The sequence below is a fragment of the Hemicordylus capensis genome, chromosome 6 (genome assembly GCF_027244095.1).
Source record: "Hemicordylus capensis ecotype Gifberg chromosome 6, rHemCap1.1.pri, whole genome shotgun sequence".
Lineage (NCBI taxonomy): Eukaryota > Metazoa > Chordata > Lepidosauria > Squamata > Cordylidae > Hemicordylus > Hemicordylus capensis.
In genome coordinates this window covers 103,298,420-103,315,156 of record NC_069662.1, presented here as the reverse complement: position 1 = coordinate 103,315,156, position 16,737 = coordinate 103,298,420, and the positions used below count along the sequence as shown (strand labels likewise).

Sequence of the window (16,737 nt, the reverse complement as noted above, 5' to 3'; positions counted from 1 at the left end):
TTTTTCCAAGGAATCATTTGACTTGCTATGCATATGATAGTTTGGATGAAGCATATTTACCACATCTATTTACCAAAGGCATGCCAAAATTAACACACTCTCTCTCTCATTTTCTTTCTTTCAGTACGAAGGTTAATAACTAATGGTATTCTAATTCAGATTTTTCCACTTCATGACACAGAAGAATTAAAGAAACTCAAGCACACATGGTGTGGTCAAGTGAAAGTTAGGTACCAGCCCTTAGGTAAGTTAGCATTGCTGACTAATACTAAGGGAGGGGTGAACATAAGAACAGCCCTGCTGGATCAGGCCTAAGGCTCATCTAATCTGGCATCCTGTTTTACACAGTGGCCCAACAGATGCCACTGGGAGCCTACAGGCAGCAGTTATGGGCATGCCCTCTCTCCTGCTGTTACTCTCTTGCTATTGGTATTCAGAGGCATCCTGCCTCTGAGGCTGGAGGTGGCCTACAGCCCTCTGACTAGTTGGTGGCTGTCACCACATCTTGTGGCAGATAATTCCACAAGTTGATTATGCATTGTGTGAAAAAGTACCTCAGTTTGTTGGTCCTAAATTTCCTGGCAATCAATTTCATGGGATGACCCCTGGTTCTAGGGTTATGTGAGAGGGAGAAAAATTTCTCTCTATCCACTTTCTCCACTCCATGCATGATTTTATAGACCTCTATCATGTCTCCCTGCAGTCGCCATTTATATAAATAGCCCCAGGTGTTGTAGTCTTGCCTCATAAGGAAGGTGCTCTAGGTCCCTGATCATCTTGGTTGCCCTCTTCAGCACCTTTTCCAGTTCTACAATGTGGTGACCAGTACAGTAATTGTACGCAGTACTCCCAAGTGTGGCCGCACTGGGTGGTTTCTAGAATGTACTTATGTGAATTTATTTTATAATTTTTATTCCTCTCACCATTCTTCTCTCTCTCTCTTTGCCACCATTTAACGTTTCTATATGAGTATATAGGATCTTAGGTTCTTAGTATGTAAAGGTCTTCTGTTGAGGCAACACACTGTTATTTAAGTGTGGTGGTAGAGATTAAGTTACAGATTCTTTCAAGATGAATAAGATAGAAATTTATTAATTAAAGGTTCTGATGTTAGCTTAGTTCTCAACTTAGAAAACAGAGTAGCTTGCTTAGCTACAGGAATGTTGTTTTGACTGCTACAGAAGCTTTTCACTTCAGGCATATACAGCTTTCACAAGAATCTTTGTTTTAAACTGTTTCCCTTTGCAACTCACACAGCTGATCCTGTTTAAACATATGTCACACAGAACAATACTTTGTTCTTTCCCCCCAGCCTTTTCACTAAACTGCACATCAGACCCTTTTACACAGTGTACCTTCAATTGCAATTGCTCACTTGAACCACTAAATTGCTTTCTAACAGAAGATTTTTAAACTGCCCCCCACCCCCAACTAGGGGTTTCCCAGTCTTGGCTTCAAGGCTTTTCTCTGCTGGACTCTTAGTAGGAGCTTTAATCTCTTCTTGCCCAGATAACATTCGAAACCCAAACAACCACATAGCACTAAACTTTCTTTAAACATACCTCAAACCTCATCTCATCACACTGACCTACGTCTAGACCAATCTTGTCCCAGTACAAGGATATTGCAGAGAGAAAGGAATGTTTTCCAGACTGATTCTTGTGCTAGTTGAAGATGTGGACAAGTTGCCTAATAGGTTGTGCAACCTTGTCCCAGAGAAGGTCCTTCACTAGTGGTTGTGCAACATTGCAGAGCACCACAATTTCCCACAGTTCCTCAAACTTCTTAAGGGTGCACAACTTGTGCTAGTGCAACCCTAATTTGGATGTCAGCCAGTGACACTGGTTTAAAAAATGTCACTTCATTCATTGTGGTCTTAATGATGTTACCAAGCCACCCATTGAGATTCTGAGAAGCAAAGTCTGAGGTTAGTAGCTGCACGGATTTTATGTAGAACAGAGGTTCCCAACCTGGGGGCCTCCAAATGTTGCTGAACTATGACTTCCATCAGCCCCAGCTACAATTTATTGTGGCTGGGGATGATGGGAGTTGTAGTTCGTCAACATCTGGAGGCCCTCAGGTTGGGAACCACTGATCTAGAAGATTTGTACACCAGCTTTCAATTGAATGAACTTCAAAGTAGCTTACATTAGATTATAATAATACAATAAGAATTTTTGAACATGCATTCATGCAACCTGGCAGGCCTTAATCTTCTGGCCAATGGCAGAAATCAGAGGGTGCTTCCATTTTAATCTATAGTCCCCAGGCAGCCAGAATTTGGAGCAGAACAGAGTTCTGTCTGGCAGGAAAAGGAAAGTGAACTTCTTTCAACTGCTCCTTTTATGACTGATGGCTGGATCCCAACTGGTCCTTAGGGATGTGCATGGTCCGGAGCAGTCCGGACCAGCACCGAAGGGGGGCCTGCATTTTAGGGCGGGGAGGGCTTGTTTACCCCTCCCTCCTCTTTGCCTCCGCCAGTGGCTGTAATCTATGGTAAAATTGGGGCGCTGGAAACCAGCCGCCCCAGCCGCCGCCACTTCCGCCGCCCCCCCCCGTGAGCAGATTAGAGAAGGAAAGGCTACTGCCGCCCTCCCGCCCCTCCACCCGCCACCCCCCCACGAGTGCTCACCAAGTTTAAAGAAATTAGAGAGGAGCTCGCGAACAGAGCTCCTCTCTTATCGAAGCCTCCGGCCCAACTGGGGCTTTGGGCGCGCGCGCACGTGCGCTAGAGCTCTTTATCCGCTAGAGCTTTTGCCGGAGGCCCGGTCTATCCGCCGGGAAGAAGCCGGGTAGACCGGGCCTCCGGCAAAAGCTCTAGTGGATAAAGAGCTCTAGCGCGCGTGCGCGCGCACCCAAAGCCCCAGTTGGGCCGGAGGCTTCGATAAGAGAGGAGCTCTGTTCGCGAGCTCCTCTCTAATTTCTTTAAACTTGGTGAGCACTCGTGGGGGGGTGGCGGGCGGCAGGGCGGCAGTAGCCTTTCCTTCTCTAATCTGCTCACGGGTGGGGGGCGCGGCGGAAGCGGCGGCGGCTGGGGCGGCTGGTTTCCAGCGCCCCAATTTTACCATAGATTACGGCCACTGGCGGGGGCAAAGAGGTGGGAGGGGTAAGCAAGCCCTCCCGCCCTTAAAGTGAGACCCCCCCACCCGGACCCGGACCGGCCCAGTCCGAACTGGTCCGGCAGTTCAGAGGCCATTAGAATGGCCTCCAGACCGGTTCGGACACACCCCTACTGGTCCTCACCTTGCACAGTTCTTCATTGGAGGCAGGGGGTAAATGTTGTCCCCCAAGGGCCTGTAGTCTTCTGACTGATGACAGAGTGCTTCCCTTTTAGATCTGTAGTCCCTGGACAGCATGGAGCTGGTGTGGGGTGGGCAAGAAGGGAATTATGTCCTAATCCTATGCATGGCAAATAATCTGTCATCGCTTTTTTATTTAATACAGTACAATTCAAAAGGTAATGAGTTTTATTCTGAGTATAAGTTAATACAAAAATGGGTGCTTCACATTCACAAGTTGAGGCTGGACTCCTTTGCACATTTACTTGGGAATAAGCTCCTTTTGATTTGGTGGGATTCGCTTTGGAGTAAACATGCATAGGATTGCACTGTGACTACTTGTGCTTCGTACAAATACTGGCCCATGTACTGCACTGCAGGAGGCAGGCAAAAGAAAATCTATGTGTTTGCAGAGAGCCTTCAGCCTCACTTTTGTAAAACACTATTGCACAGTCAAGCGAACATAGAGGGAGAGGGAGAAGTGGTTTCCACATCTCACCTCGCTGCAGATCTTTCCACATGCACAAATACTTTCTATCATCATCATCATCATCATCATCCATAAATATGTCCCTGAGGGTTGCACAGCCATTAGGAACATATTTCTGTAAGTGGAAAGGTCTTTTGCAGCGAGGGGAGAGACGTTAAAATCGCTCTTCCCTCCATTCCTCACCTCGTCAGCTACACAAGAAGCCTTTGACCCAGGCATGCTAAAGCCTCGCTGAGAACATGCAGCCTTTTCCCCACCCACTTTCTGGTAAGCAGCATGTGGGCCAGTATTTCTACAAAGCACAAATAGTGACTGTTGCGCAGCATGTGGGGCCACTGGGCAGGAGGAGAGTTGGTCTTGTGGTAACAAGCATGAATTGTCCCCTTTGCTAAGCAGGGTCTGTCCTGATTGCATTTGAATGGGAGACAATATGTGAGCATTGTAAGATATTCCCCTTAGGGGATGGGCCACTTTGGGAAGAGCAGAAGGTTCCCATTTCTGTCCCTGGCATCTCCAAGATAGGGTTGAGAGAGACTCCGGTCTGCAACCTTGGGGAAGCCGCTGCCAGTCTGTGTAGACAATACTGACCTAGATGGAACTATGGTCTGACTTGGTATAAGGCAGCTTCCTATGTTCCTAAATTGCTTGAAGTGGTCTCTGTGTGGCAGCTTTTCTATGCAGCTGTCCATTAATGTGCAGTAGCTTGCCACATGGATCAGGTATTATAAAACATTCCTTTTGTTGGTTTGTAAAAGCATGGAGAAAACAGCTTAGTGAAGCCAGATTCATGTGGTAAGCCACATGACCCTGAAGTGGCCCTAATTTGCACCTGATTTGTTGTGCTTGCAAGATAGCTTTTTCAACTCTGATATGGTTGCATCTTAGGGGGCCGGAAATTGGAGGTAAAAGTTCTAAAGGTCTTTTGTAGTCATATTTTAAACAACTGCATAATTCAGCCTGGCAGACTTTCTGCACATGATGCTTGCTTTTGCTCTCTTTTTCTTTCTACAGATGAAATTCGTTGTTACTTTGGTGAAACAATTGCTGTCTATTTTGCCTTTTTGGAATACTTCACACTTGCTTTGGTGCCAATGGCTGTCATTGGAATTCCTTATTATTTCTTTGACTGGGAAGATTATGACAAGTATGTGATGCTTGCAGCATTCAATCTGCTTTGGTCTACGATTATCCTTGAAGTTTGGAAGCGCTGTTGTGCTGTTATGGCCTACAGGTGGGGAACGCTGTTGATGAAGCGACAGTTTGAGGAACCCAGACCAGGATTCCATGGAGTTTTAGGTATCAATCCTGTGACTGGGAGAGAAGAGCCAGTGTACTCTAGCTTTAAAAGACAATTACGGATTTATTTGGTTTCCTTGCCATTTGTGTGCCTTTGCCTCTACCTCTCGCTTCATATCATGATGATTTACTTTAACTTGGAACACCAGGCATATTTATATCATGAAGAGAACCAGTCTGAATTGAGCAGCTTGATGTTATATGTCCCCAGCATAATTTATGCTGTTGTGATTGAAATTCTAAACCGCATATATCGATATGCTGCAGAGTTCTTGACCTCATGGGGTAAGACATTTTACTCTCAAGTTCCCTTTTCCCTTTTCTTTTACTGTACTGTATTAAGATGTGATCATTTTAATTATCATATGATAGTTTGGTTGTTGCAACTCAACAGAGCTTTTCTGTTATGTGAATTATACTACCTATCAATGTGAAGAAGCTTGGTTCCTGTTGCGCCAGCTGATCTTTGTGACCCTAAAATTATTAAGCCAAAAACAGTTTAGTGATTTTGTTTGTTTGTTCTGTGATATCTATAGAATTTCATTTGTTTGGAAAATGTTTGTCTAGTTGTGATGAACACCTAAGAATTCTACCCACTCCATTGTCAGTAACATAACGTCAGTACAGTAACATAATGCCAGTATAGAGTCCTAAATAATAAATCTGAGGAAATTATTTAATTATTTTAATTATTTTTCACATTTATAGCCCACTCTTCCTCCAAAGAGCCCAGAGTGGGGTACATGGTCATGTTTGTCCTCACAACAACCCTGTGAGGTAGGTTAGGCATAGAAATGATGGAAATGTGCATAGCCATGTTGTATTTGGACCAAGCAGATCCAAGGTTATCTGTTTTTGTTAGCTCCCTTGAAAGAAGTCCACATTTTATCTGAATAGGAAAACAAAAAAGCTCAAAATAACTTGCCTGTCTAAAAATACTGTGTGTGTGTGTGTGTGTGTGTGTGTGTGTACTGAAGCTTGCTTTTCACGTAATTATCTACAGTTTTGGGTTTGAATCTGTGAAACCAGGGTTTGAATTCCCACTAAGCTGTGAAGTTGGACACTGCCTTAGACGAGTTTCTGTCTTGGTCTAACCTTGGAGGAAAGTTTTGATTGGGACTGCTGCATGTGCGAAGGAAGAGGTGAACGTCTCACGCTGTTTTCCTGCTGAACCCCGCCCCCCTTTTGCCGTAGTGGCTCTATGTTGTAAAGAGCTGCTTTGTGGGGGAGGGATTTTCAGTGGAGAAAATTATTATTTTTTTATATCCTGCTTTTCCTCTGAGCAGCCCAGAACAGTGTACATGATGTATGTTTATTCTCAACAACCCTGTGAGGTAGGTTAGGCTGAGAGATAAGAGACTGGCCCAGAGTAATCCTATCGATTTTATGGCTGAACTGGGAATTTGAGTTTGAGTCTCCATGGTCCTAATCCAGCACTCTAGCAACTACACCATGTTGGCTCTGTGTGAGAAAATGATGTAAGGGTGAAGAATTAATTTCCTCCTCCAGTGCACCACAGTCTCAGCTGGGTGTCTGTCTCCCACAGCTGTTTTTAGTGGGGGGAAATGGAGTGCTTCTGGTGGTAAACATGCTTCTTAATTGCACATTAAGGTGCATGTCTAGTTTGACCCTTAGGTGAAGTTTCCTTTGGTAGGTTCAAAAAGGTACTTAGATTGAGACTTTGTGAGTTGATTGATTATCTGACTTTTAGTAGAGATTTTTATTAGATTAAGTTGACAGCCTTCATATGACCGTGTTGACTTTGAGGTAATTATTTCATTTTGTGCTTAAACATTCTTTATGACAGGGGCATAAACCTCAGTGTAACTGAATAGATAAGCTTAATGAGTGAGTGCTATGTTTAGGCCAGTGCTAGAAACGGATTAATAGAGCAAAGTCCAAACTAATAAAAATATAGAAGACTGTTCAAAGCCATTAATGCATATTACAGTTGCATTGTATGCATACAGTTAATGCATACTACATAATGCATATGCAAGGGTGGGGTACCTATAAAAATGGTCCATCCCGGAGACTGATGGACTCCGATCAGTTCCTGAGAGCTCTGGGGGATTTTCCAGCTGGTATAGCAGGTATGCCTGTCAAAGCTCTAGTTGCTCTCTGGAATGGAGAGGTGGCTTGGGCAGTCGATACGATCACTTCCAAGCAGTGTTACCTCTAAAAGGGATTCCCAGATGTAGTTGGCTGCAGTGGCTTTTGCTTGGGGATTATGGGAGCTGTAGTCAACAACATCTGGGGATCCCTGTTAGAGGGAACACTGCTCCCAAGTGCCCTCTCCCACAAAGCAGAGCCCGTGCAGCACCTTAGTATACACCTGGGCTGAGGGCGATGAAGCAAGCTGGGAGACGGCTGCAACGTAAGTGGAGGAAAACTCGGGGTGAGTCTGAGTGAACTCAGTTTATGGCTCATTATCGAGCCTACTCTGTAGTGATGGATCAGAAGAAACGCTTTTTTCCATCCACCGTTGCATCCTCTCAGTGTTGTCCAGCAGGGCTCTTCCGGGTGGTGCGGGGCCTTTTGAAATCTGGCCCAGGGCAGGATGCATTAGAACCCTCGGTAGCACACTGTGATGCATTTGCACAGCACTTTGAGGGTAAAGTTGCTCACATTCACCATGAGTTGGACACTATGGCTGATGCAGGATCATTGGGAGAGGTGCCCAGAGTAAAACCTGGCCTAGTTTTGCTGGCAGGGGCGGGGGGAGGTTCTATTATTGGTCCTGAGGATGTGGACAAGGTATTTAGTTGGGTTTGGCCAACCATGTGCATGCTCGACCCTTGCCCTTCATGGCTTATTAAATCTACTAAGGAGGGAATTTTTAGCTGGGTCCAGCAGGTTCTAAACGCCTCATTGAAAGAGGAGGTGGTCTCACCTTCACTGAAAGCAAGCTATTATTTGACCACTCCTAATAAAAACCCCAGTCTGGACTCAGAGGATGTAAACAACTATAGGCCTATGGCCAGTATTCCCTTCCTGGGCAAAGTGCTTGAGCGTGTCATGGCTGACCAGCTCCAGACACTCTTGGAGGAAATGGACTATCTAGATACATTTCCATCAGGCTTCAGGCTTTGGAACATAAACTTTTTGGAACAGAAACTGCTTTGGTCACCCTGTGGGATAATCTATGTAGAGAGATAGACAGGGGGAGTGCAACCCTGTTAATTCTCTTGGATCTCTCAGTGGCTTTCAATACCATTGAGTATGGTATCCTTTTGGATAAGATGGCCAAGTTAGTTGTGGGAGACACTGATTGGAGGTGGTTCCACTCCTACCTCAAGGCCCGTTCCCAAAAGGTGGTGCTGGAGGACTACTGCTCAACCCTTTGACAGTTGTGCTATGGGGTTCCACAAGGTTCCATTCTTTCCCCTATGCTGTTTAACATCTACATGAAGCTGCTGGGAGAGGTCATCAGGAGATTTGGCTTGACGTGTCATCAATATACAGATGACACTCAGTTGTATCTCTCTTTTCCATCAGACACAGGTGAAGCGGTGACTGTCCTGAATTGGTACTTGGATGAAGTAATGGATTGGATGAGGGTGAAATAGTTGAGACTCAATCCAGACAAGATTGAAGTATTGTTAGTCGGTGGTTCCTCTGCCCGGGTGAATTATGTTCAGCCTGTTCTATATGGGGTTGCTGGTACTCCCCCTGAAGGACCAGGTTCGCAATCTTGGGGTGCTCATCAATCCAGCACTGTCACTAGAGGCTCAAGTGGGCTCTGTGGTTTATAGCACCTATTATCAGCTTCGGCTGATATGCCAACCGCAACTTTACCTAGTTACTGACGCTCTGGTAACCTCTCACTTAAATTACTGCAATGCGTTGTATGTGGGGTTGCCTTTGAAAATGGTCTGGAAACTGCAGCTGGTACAAAATAGGGCTGCAAGATTATTAACTGAGACTGGGCGTTTTGATCATATTACGCGAGTGTTTCGTCAGCTGCACTGGCTCCCAGTCCTTTTCCAGGCCCAATTCAAAGTGCTGGTTTTAACCTTTAAAGCCCTAAACAACTTGGGACCAGGTTACCTGAGAGAGTACCTTACCCCATATGTCCGTACCTGTACCTTAAGATCTTCTTCAGAGGCCCTCCTCTGGTGTCCCTGCCAAACGAGGTGAGGCAGGTGGCTATGAGGGAGAGGGCCTTTTTGATGGTTGTACCCTATTTATGGAATAGCTTCCCCAGTGAGGTTTGCCTGGCTTAATCACTTTGTTATTTTAGATGCCAGGTAGAGACCTTTTTGTTCACACAGGCCTTTTAAATTCAGGTTTTTAAATTCGGATTTTAATATTTGTTCTGATTTCTGACTAATTTTAAAATGAGTTTTTAAGCTGCTTTGCATTGTATTTTCTTTTCACCTTTTTGTGGGGTAAAGTTAAGATTTAATGTGTTACGTGTTTTTATTGTATGTTTTAATCCTCTGTAGTGAGCTGCCTAGAGAGTAATTTGTTATGGAGTGGCTAACAAATAAAGTGTTGTTGTTGTTGTTACTATTGTTATTACAGTTTTCCTAGTGTTTAATGGAACTTGACAGCTGGAAGACAAAAATGCTTGTATTGTGCTGTCTTGTGCTTATAGTGTGATGAAATCCATATATAGTTGTTCCGATATAATTACGTTTCTATTGTGACATTATTAAACTGATTCATTGCCTTAGTGGAAGTAGATTTGTAGGTTGTTGGAATGCAGGTGTGTTGCTATGCCCCCCAAGGAGACCATCACAGCACCATAGGTGCCACAATTCTTTTTTAACCTTTTAAAGTTTCTCTGGAGTGAGGGGCAGCCCTCACTGTCACTGCTGCCACTTTAATGGAGGCAGAGGAACTAAATAGCATGCCGCTGCCCAGCGTGCAAAAAGCCAGCTGGGAAGTGGCACATACGCACCCCCTGCCACTTCCCTTCTTGCTTTTTACATGCCTGCAGTGCGCTGTTTAGTGCCTCTGCCACCATCCTTGTGGTGGAGGAGGTGAGAGGGCAAGGTGGGGCAAGTCTGTGGCACCCCTCAAAACATTGGGGCCTCCCTTGGGACCCCCTAATGAAACCACCGTTGGAATGCTTTGTGAATATTGGCTTTTGATGAAGAAAGAGAAATTGAATATGTGCTTTGGTTGGTGGAACAAAATTAAAGGGAAAGGGATAGTTGTGGTTCCTGGCACCACACTAAGATCAAACAATGCAAAACGCATAATTCAAAGTATTGTCCTTAGTTTTAATTGAGTTTAGAAAGCATTAAGCAGGTAAAAAATAATATTAGCTAAAAAGGGGTTTTAAGAATTGAAGAAAGATCAGTTAGAAATTGCTTCTGCAAATTCACATCCAGCAGAGTAGACTTGGGTTGGTGGGGGGAGGAGGCTAGTATGTGCCCCATTCCCTCTTGAGTTTGAACTTAGAACCATCAGTCACTCGCTGTGATGTTTTCAATGACTTTTTCATCGATAAAATATCTTTGGGCCTAACGGGATTGCATGGTTACTGTGGAGGTGTCCAGCAACTCCTCTTATAGGATTGGATTGGACCATTTTCAGTTCGTGACTCCTGAGGATGTGGACAAACTGCTTTGGATTGTGCATCCTACAAGCTGGCGATCGTATTATCGGAGAGGGTCTCGTAAATATTATAAATGCTTATTTGAGGTAGGGCAAGATGCCTCCTTGTCTTAAAGAGGTTATTATTAGACCTTATTTGAAGAAATCTGCACTGGATCCCTCAGAGTTAGCTAATTAGACCTGTTTCCTAACTTCTATGGTTGGGAGAGGTGATTGAGCGGGTGGTGGCCTCAGTTCCAGGCAGGTTTTGGATGATGCAGAGTATCTAGACCCATTTCAAACTGGCTTTTGAGCAGGCTATGGGGTTGAGACTGCCTTGGTCGGCCTGATTGATGATCTCCAATCGGCTACTGACAGAGGAGTGTAACCTTGCTTTTGGATCTCTTGGCGGCTTTTAATACCATCGAAAGTATCCTTCTGGGGCACGTGTGGGTGGTGGGATAGGGTTTTATGGTGGTTCCATTCCTACCTCTCTGGTAGATTCCAGATGGTGTCGCTTGGAGACGGCTGCTTTGCAAAGCAAGAAATAAAGTATGGAGTTCCACAAGGCTCCATACTGTCTCCAATACTTTTTAACATCCACATGAAACCGCTGGGAGAGATCATCAGGAGATTTGGTGCAGGGTGTTATCAATATGCTGATGACACCCAAATCTGTTTCTCCATACCTGTATTGACCTCATCAGGAAATGGCATAGCTTTCCTAAATGCCTGCTTGAAGGCGGTGAGGACTGGATGAGGGATGACAAATTGAAGTTGAATCCAAATAAGATGGAGCTACTGACTGTGTGGGGTTGGGACCCAAGAGATAGATTAGATCTGCCTGTTCATGATGGGGTTACACTCTTCCTGAAAGATCAGCTACGTAGCTTGGGAGTGCTCCTGGATCCAAAGCTCTCTGGTTTCTCAGGATGAGGCAGTAGCCAGGAGTGCTTTCTATCAGCTTCGGCTGATATATCAGCTATGCGCATTTATGGAGGTAAATGACCTTAAAACAGTGGTGCATATGCTGGTAACCCTTGGGCTTGACTACTGTAATGCACTCAACATGGGGCTGCCTTTATACATAGTCTGGAAACTATAATTGGTGCAGAATGCAGCAGCCAGACTGGTCTCTGGGACAACTCAAAGGAACCATATAACACAGATTCTGAAAGAACTGCATTGGCTGCCAATATGTTTCCAGGTGAAATACAAAGTGCTGGTTATTACCTATAAAGCCCTTAATGGCTTGGGTTCAGGGTAAAGAGAACAACTTCTTTGTCATGAACCCAGCTGCCTGTTAAGATCATCTGGGGAGGTCCGGTTATGGTTGCCACTGGCTCCTTTGGTGGTAGCTCAGGACCAGACCTTCTCTGTTGCTGTCCCTGGGCTTTGGAATATGCTCCCTGTTGAAATTATTTGATTTGTATACTGCCCTTCCAAAATGGCTCAGGGTGAAATAAGAGCATCTCCATCTCTGATTGCTTTAGGAAGACCCTCAAGACACATCCATTTTGTCAGGCTTTTAACTGAAATTAATTTTAAACTGTTTTCATTCTGTTTTATATTTGTTGTTTTAAAATGTGTGCATTGCTTAGAGATACTCATATCAGTCAGTATATAAATATGATATATAAATAAATAGAAAGCTTGTCACTCCCCTGGATTTCTGTGAGCCTTATAAGAGCAGAAATACTATTATTTAACTTTTATATGTAGTGCTCTTGATGAGTTGTAGTCTGAATATAACGAAGCATACATTTTATATGCATAAGACTTCAGTTCTGAATATAGCGCTGTATTGCACATTCCCCGTCTTTTTCACAGATTATGGCTTAAATGTATATCTTTCATTTGTAGGAACAAAAAGTCTTGCTTGCATGTAGTATAAACGCTGTCTAATGTAACTCATGTACTTTTCATTAATTGAGGCTTTTTGTTAAATTTCAGAAAACCATAGATTGGAATCTTCACATCAGAATCACCTAGTCCTGAAAGTCTTAGTGGTACGTATAGCTGAAGGTACATGAATCAAGTTTGGGAATATTTGCTCAAGCTCCATCCGTTGAGTGGGAGTTTCCAAAGTATATCGGTTTGGATCCAAACATGACTGTGTGTGAGCAAAAAGTACTTCTGTACATGTTCTGGGTGGAGTTATAAATTTTCCCCTGGGCTGCAGCCAATCTCACCACTCAAAAAGGGGGCTTTGGGAGGTTCTGGCATTCCAGGTGGCATGCAGTGTGGGCAGAGACTGTAACTTGGAGTGAGGGATCAGTGACCACCTCAAGCTATTGCTTTGGCATGAGTTCAGTTCATTTTAATGGCTTGAGCAGGAAATGCTCTTGAACAATGGTGCAGTGGCCCCTAAGATTTGGAGTCTTCCCAGAGGCTACTGTAGTTAAAAACCAAGCACAACTAGTAACATGTTTGGAGTTTTCAGAAGTGATGTATAATTTAATTGATGATTCCATCCAATATGTTTGTTTGGACTTTTATCTGACCTAAGGGAAGGAAAGTAGTATATCCAGTGAAGAAAAATTCAGTTTATTTGCAAAATCTGTGGGATAGTAGACTGTTCTGATCTTGGAAATGAACTGACAGACAGCCATTTTGCACACACAGACATCACTTGGTGACTCCAGCATCAAGTTATGACTTGTATATGTGAATGAGCCATGAGAGGCAGAACATGAATACCACTTCACATCATTTTAGTCACGATTGTTTCCTCTTTAAAAATTATATGGTATTGAATAACATGTTTTTGTATAGCTATATACATTGCATTTCTTCTAAATAAATCATATAGCATCTGTATTTAAATTTCTGGTTCTCTTTAGGGTATACCTAAGGTATATGTTGTACCTTTATCATTCCTTGCCTTCTAAATAAATATATTATCCTATTATCTCCCCTCTTGAACTTTTATATTAGTCAATTTTATTATGTGTGCCATGTCCCAAACTCTTAATAACCCTTCAGATATGGATGATGAGCTATCTCTTTTCACCTAATCTTTTTTTTTTTTTTGCTAACGTTGCTGCTGTCAGTAAATGTATGGCGATTTTCTAAGTGAACTTGTTAACATTATAGTTTTTAAGTAATAAAGTAAGTGCTACCAGTGGACCTAGAGGTAGAGTATATCCTGTCATGTTTTCAATATGATAAGATAGATATCCAGTATGGGACTATCTTAGGGCAGTTCCAATACATTGAAAACATGTGTTCCAGTGTTCTCACACATCCAACAAATATTCTCAACTATTATGTGTATATATGTTTCAATCTGGATGTAAGATACCATCTGTATATGATTTTATAAAAGCTCTTCTTAAGGGTCCTGCTGCAGTGAGTTATATGGGGAATATATAGCTAAATCTTTCTCAGAGTAGCTGGTTCATGCATCAGCAGTTAATTGTATGTGTTTATGTGTATACCAGGCCTGAGTTTTTCTGCAGAAGCAAGTATGACCTCGGGGTATTGTGTAACTTCTTGATAGTTGATACAATCCTTTTCCTGTAATCTAGGACACAGTCTGTCAGGTGCTGATTCTGTACAAGCCTCATTCAAATGAATAGAGATTGTGTGGGATCTGTACTTGATGGATCAAGTCCATTATACCCTAAGAGGGGTATTGGTGAATGCCTTGTGCAGTAGACCTTGTTCTTTTATTTAAAAAGAAATATAATCCCACACTGAACTGCCTTCGTACTCAAGATTGCAAAAAATGTTACTGACAAAAATGTTGAAAGCTGATTAGGGAAATAGCTAAATTCACACTTTTTAGCGCATAATGTGAATTGTAACTAGAATACTTAATGTTTTAAGACCAGAATTGGCAATGTAAATTGCTTCTTCCAAATAAATGGTGTGTAGCTATGTTGCCACATGATGGCAACACAGAGCTGTATGGGCTGCAGGGTTGATTATGATGTCACATGGACTTTACTCTGCCCATCATAGAATTAGAGCACTGATAATGTACTATTTACATATTTTCTTTTTTCTTTTTTGCCTTTTGCAGTTCAACTTTTTAAACTGCTTTGCCTCGTTATTCTACATTGCTTTCGTCTTGTTTGATATGAAACTTTTGAGACAGGTGAGTTTTGCGGAAAGAGCCTTGTTAATGAAAGATGTTCGTATAGCTTCTAAAATCTTTCACTAACTACAGGGCATGTGATTACCTGCATAATGATCTTATATACTTTTCAGTTGTCTGATTAGTTTAGTGCCTCCAGTATGTTTTATAAATGTACATCAGACTGAATCACAACCATACTTAATATTTGCAGATTAGGAAATATCGCTCTGAAACTCTCTAGGAAGCTTGTACTAGTGCTGAACTGTTCTTATAGTAAGCATAACTGATACCCAGGAATAACCAATTACAGACCTAGCACAGAAGGGGAAAATGATAAAATACAATTTTGCCACTTACAGCTCTTGGCTAAAAACATTCCAACATATCATCAATGATTTATAGCTCATCCTGGATAATGATGCTTCCCTCTCACAGGTGGTAAGTCTGTCCTTGTTCACTGACAAGCCTGGTTTACAGCCCTTTAATTTAAAACTGCTACTCGCCAGCAGTAAGATGCTATGTGTTAGGGACACAGACACAGGGCCTACAGCAAACCACAATGCCAAGTCTGTTATCTTATCCACTCAAACAGGATTACAGGATCCTAAAAGATCAGCCATACCATCAGGGCTCGTTCACTTGGTCATCTCTCAATTGTATGTATACTATCAGAGTCAACCCTATGGCTGTCTACATAAGGCAAATGAATCCAAATCAGATAGCAGAAATGGCAGCATTTAGGATCTGGAGGGGAACATTTCAGTTTCCCAAGACTTGTTGCTACTGACCTGAAAATTGTCATCCTTCGACTAAGGAACTTGAAAGGGAGATTTCAGCAAGAAATTGCTGAATTAGAACATATCAAGGTGTTTGATCCTATTTGTAGAGGCCTGAGTCAAGACAGTGGTTTCCTGTCATAAGAACAGCTCTGCTGAATCAGGCCCAAGGCCTATCTAGTTCAGCATCCTGTTTAACACAGTGGCCCACCAAATGCCTCTGAGAAGCTCACAGGCAAGAGGTGAGGGCATGCCCTCTCTCTTGCTGTTGCTCAATTGCAACTGGTATTTAGAGGCATCTTACCTCTGAGGCTGGAGGTGGCCTATAGCCATGAGACTAGTAGCCATTGATTTACCTGTCCTCCATTAATTTGTCTAAGCCCCTTTTAAACCCATCCAAGCTGGTGGCAATCATCACATCCTGTGGCAGAGAATACCATAGATTAATTATTCACTGTGTGAAAAAGTTCTTCCTTTTGTTGGTCCTGAATTTCTGGGCCTTCAGTTTCATGGGATGACCCCTGGTTCTGTGAGAGAGGGAAAACAAGATCTGGATAGTGATGCCTCGACAGGCATAAACAATGGGTTCTACGCCTGCGCAGGACAACTTCGGTTAGTATTGATTAGCTCCTCGCGACGCCTTTTAACTGCCACAGCACGAGCTGTGCAGTACCTATACTGGCAGTTAGGCATCTGTTGCTCAGTTTCTTTCTGACCGTCTATGTGTTAGGACCTCGGAAACTTTGTTGCTCCTTGGAAGATATTTGTTGTTAGACTCAGTGTATCGACTTTAGGACAATTCAACCACTCTTTATTAAACCACATGAACGGATTTAGTTTACTTTAAAGGATACATTTACTCACGAACTGACACGGGGGATACCTTCACTCACGGAACGGCAAGGGATGAGCGGGAAACTCAATCGTTCTAGCTCTGCCCCGTAAAAAAACCCGTCTACTAAGTAGAGCCTCTCCTTGGTTCTCTCGGCTTTAATAGGGGACCCTTTTGAGCCAATGGCCACCGCATCTTTAAAATTGGTGACATTAAAGGCTTTGTTCTTGGTGGCTATCACGTCGGCAAGACTCTTGAGCGAGTTGCGGGCCCTTCGGATGGATGAGCCTTATACTCAGTTCTTCCCTGACAGAGTGGTTATGCGTTTGGACCCTGAGTTCCGTCCGAAGATAGTTACAGATTTTCATCTGAATGTGGACATTGTCTCTTACCTACCTTTTTCAGCAATCCGTCCACTCCGCTGGAGACTTCTT

The 16,737-nt window shown here is 43.3% G+C and overlaps 1 protein-coding gene across 3 annotated transcripts in view; it reads left to right on the top strand.

Annotated features, from left to right (window-relative positions):
* ANO10 (anoctamin 10) overlaps positions 1–16,737 on the top strand; it is a 119,156-nt gene that overhangs the window by 9,578 nt on the left and 92,841 nt on the right. For all 3 annotated transcript variants that reach the window (XM_053266107.1, XM_053266109.1, XM_053266108.1), the window contains 4 exons: positions 125–244; positions 4,780–5,349; positions 12,565–12,620; positions 14,639–14,713. In XM_053266107.1, the coding sequence (XP_053122082.1) occupies positions 125–244; positions 4,780–5,349; positions 12,565–12,620; positions 14,639–14,713 (821 nt within the window). The remainder of the gene's footprint in view (positions 1–124; positions 245–4,779; positions 5,350–12,564; positions 12,621–14,638; positions 14,714–16,737) is intronic.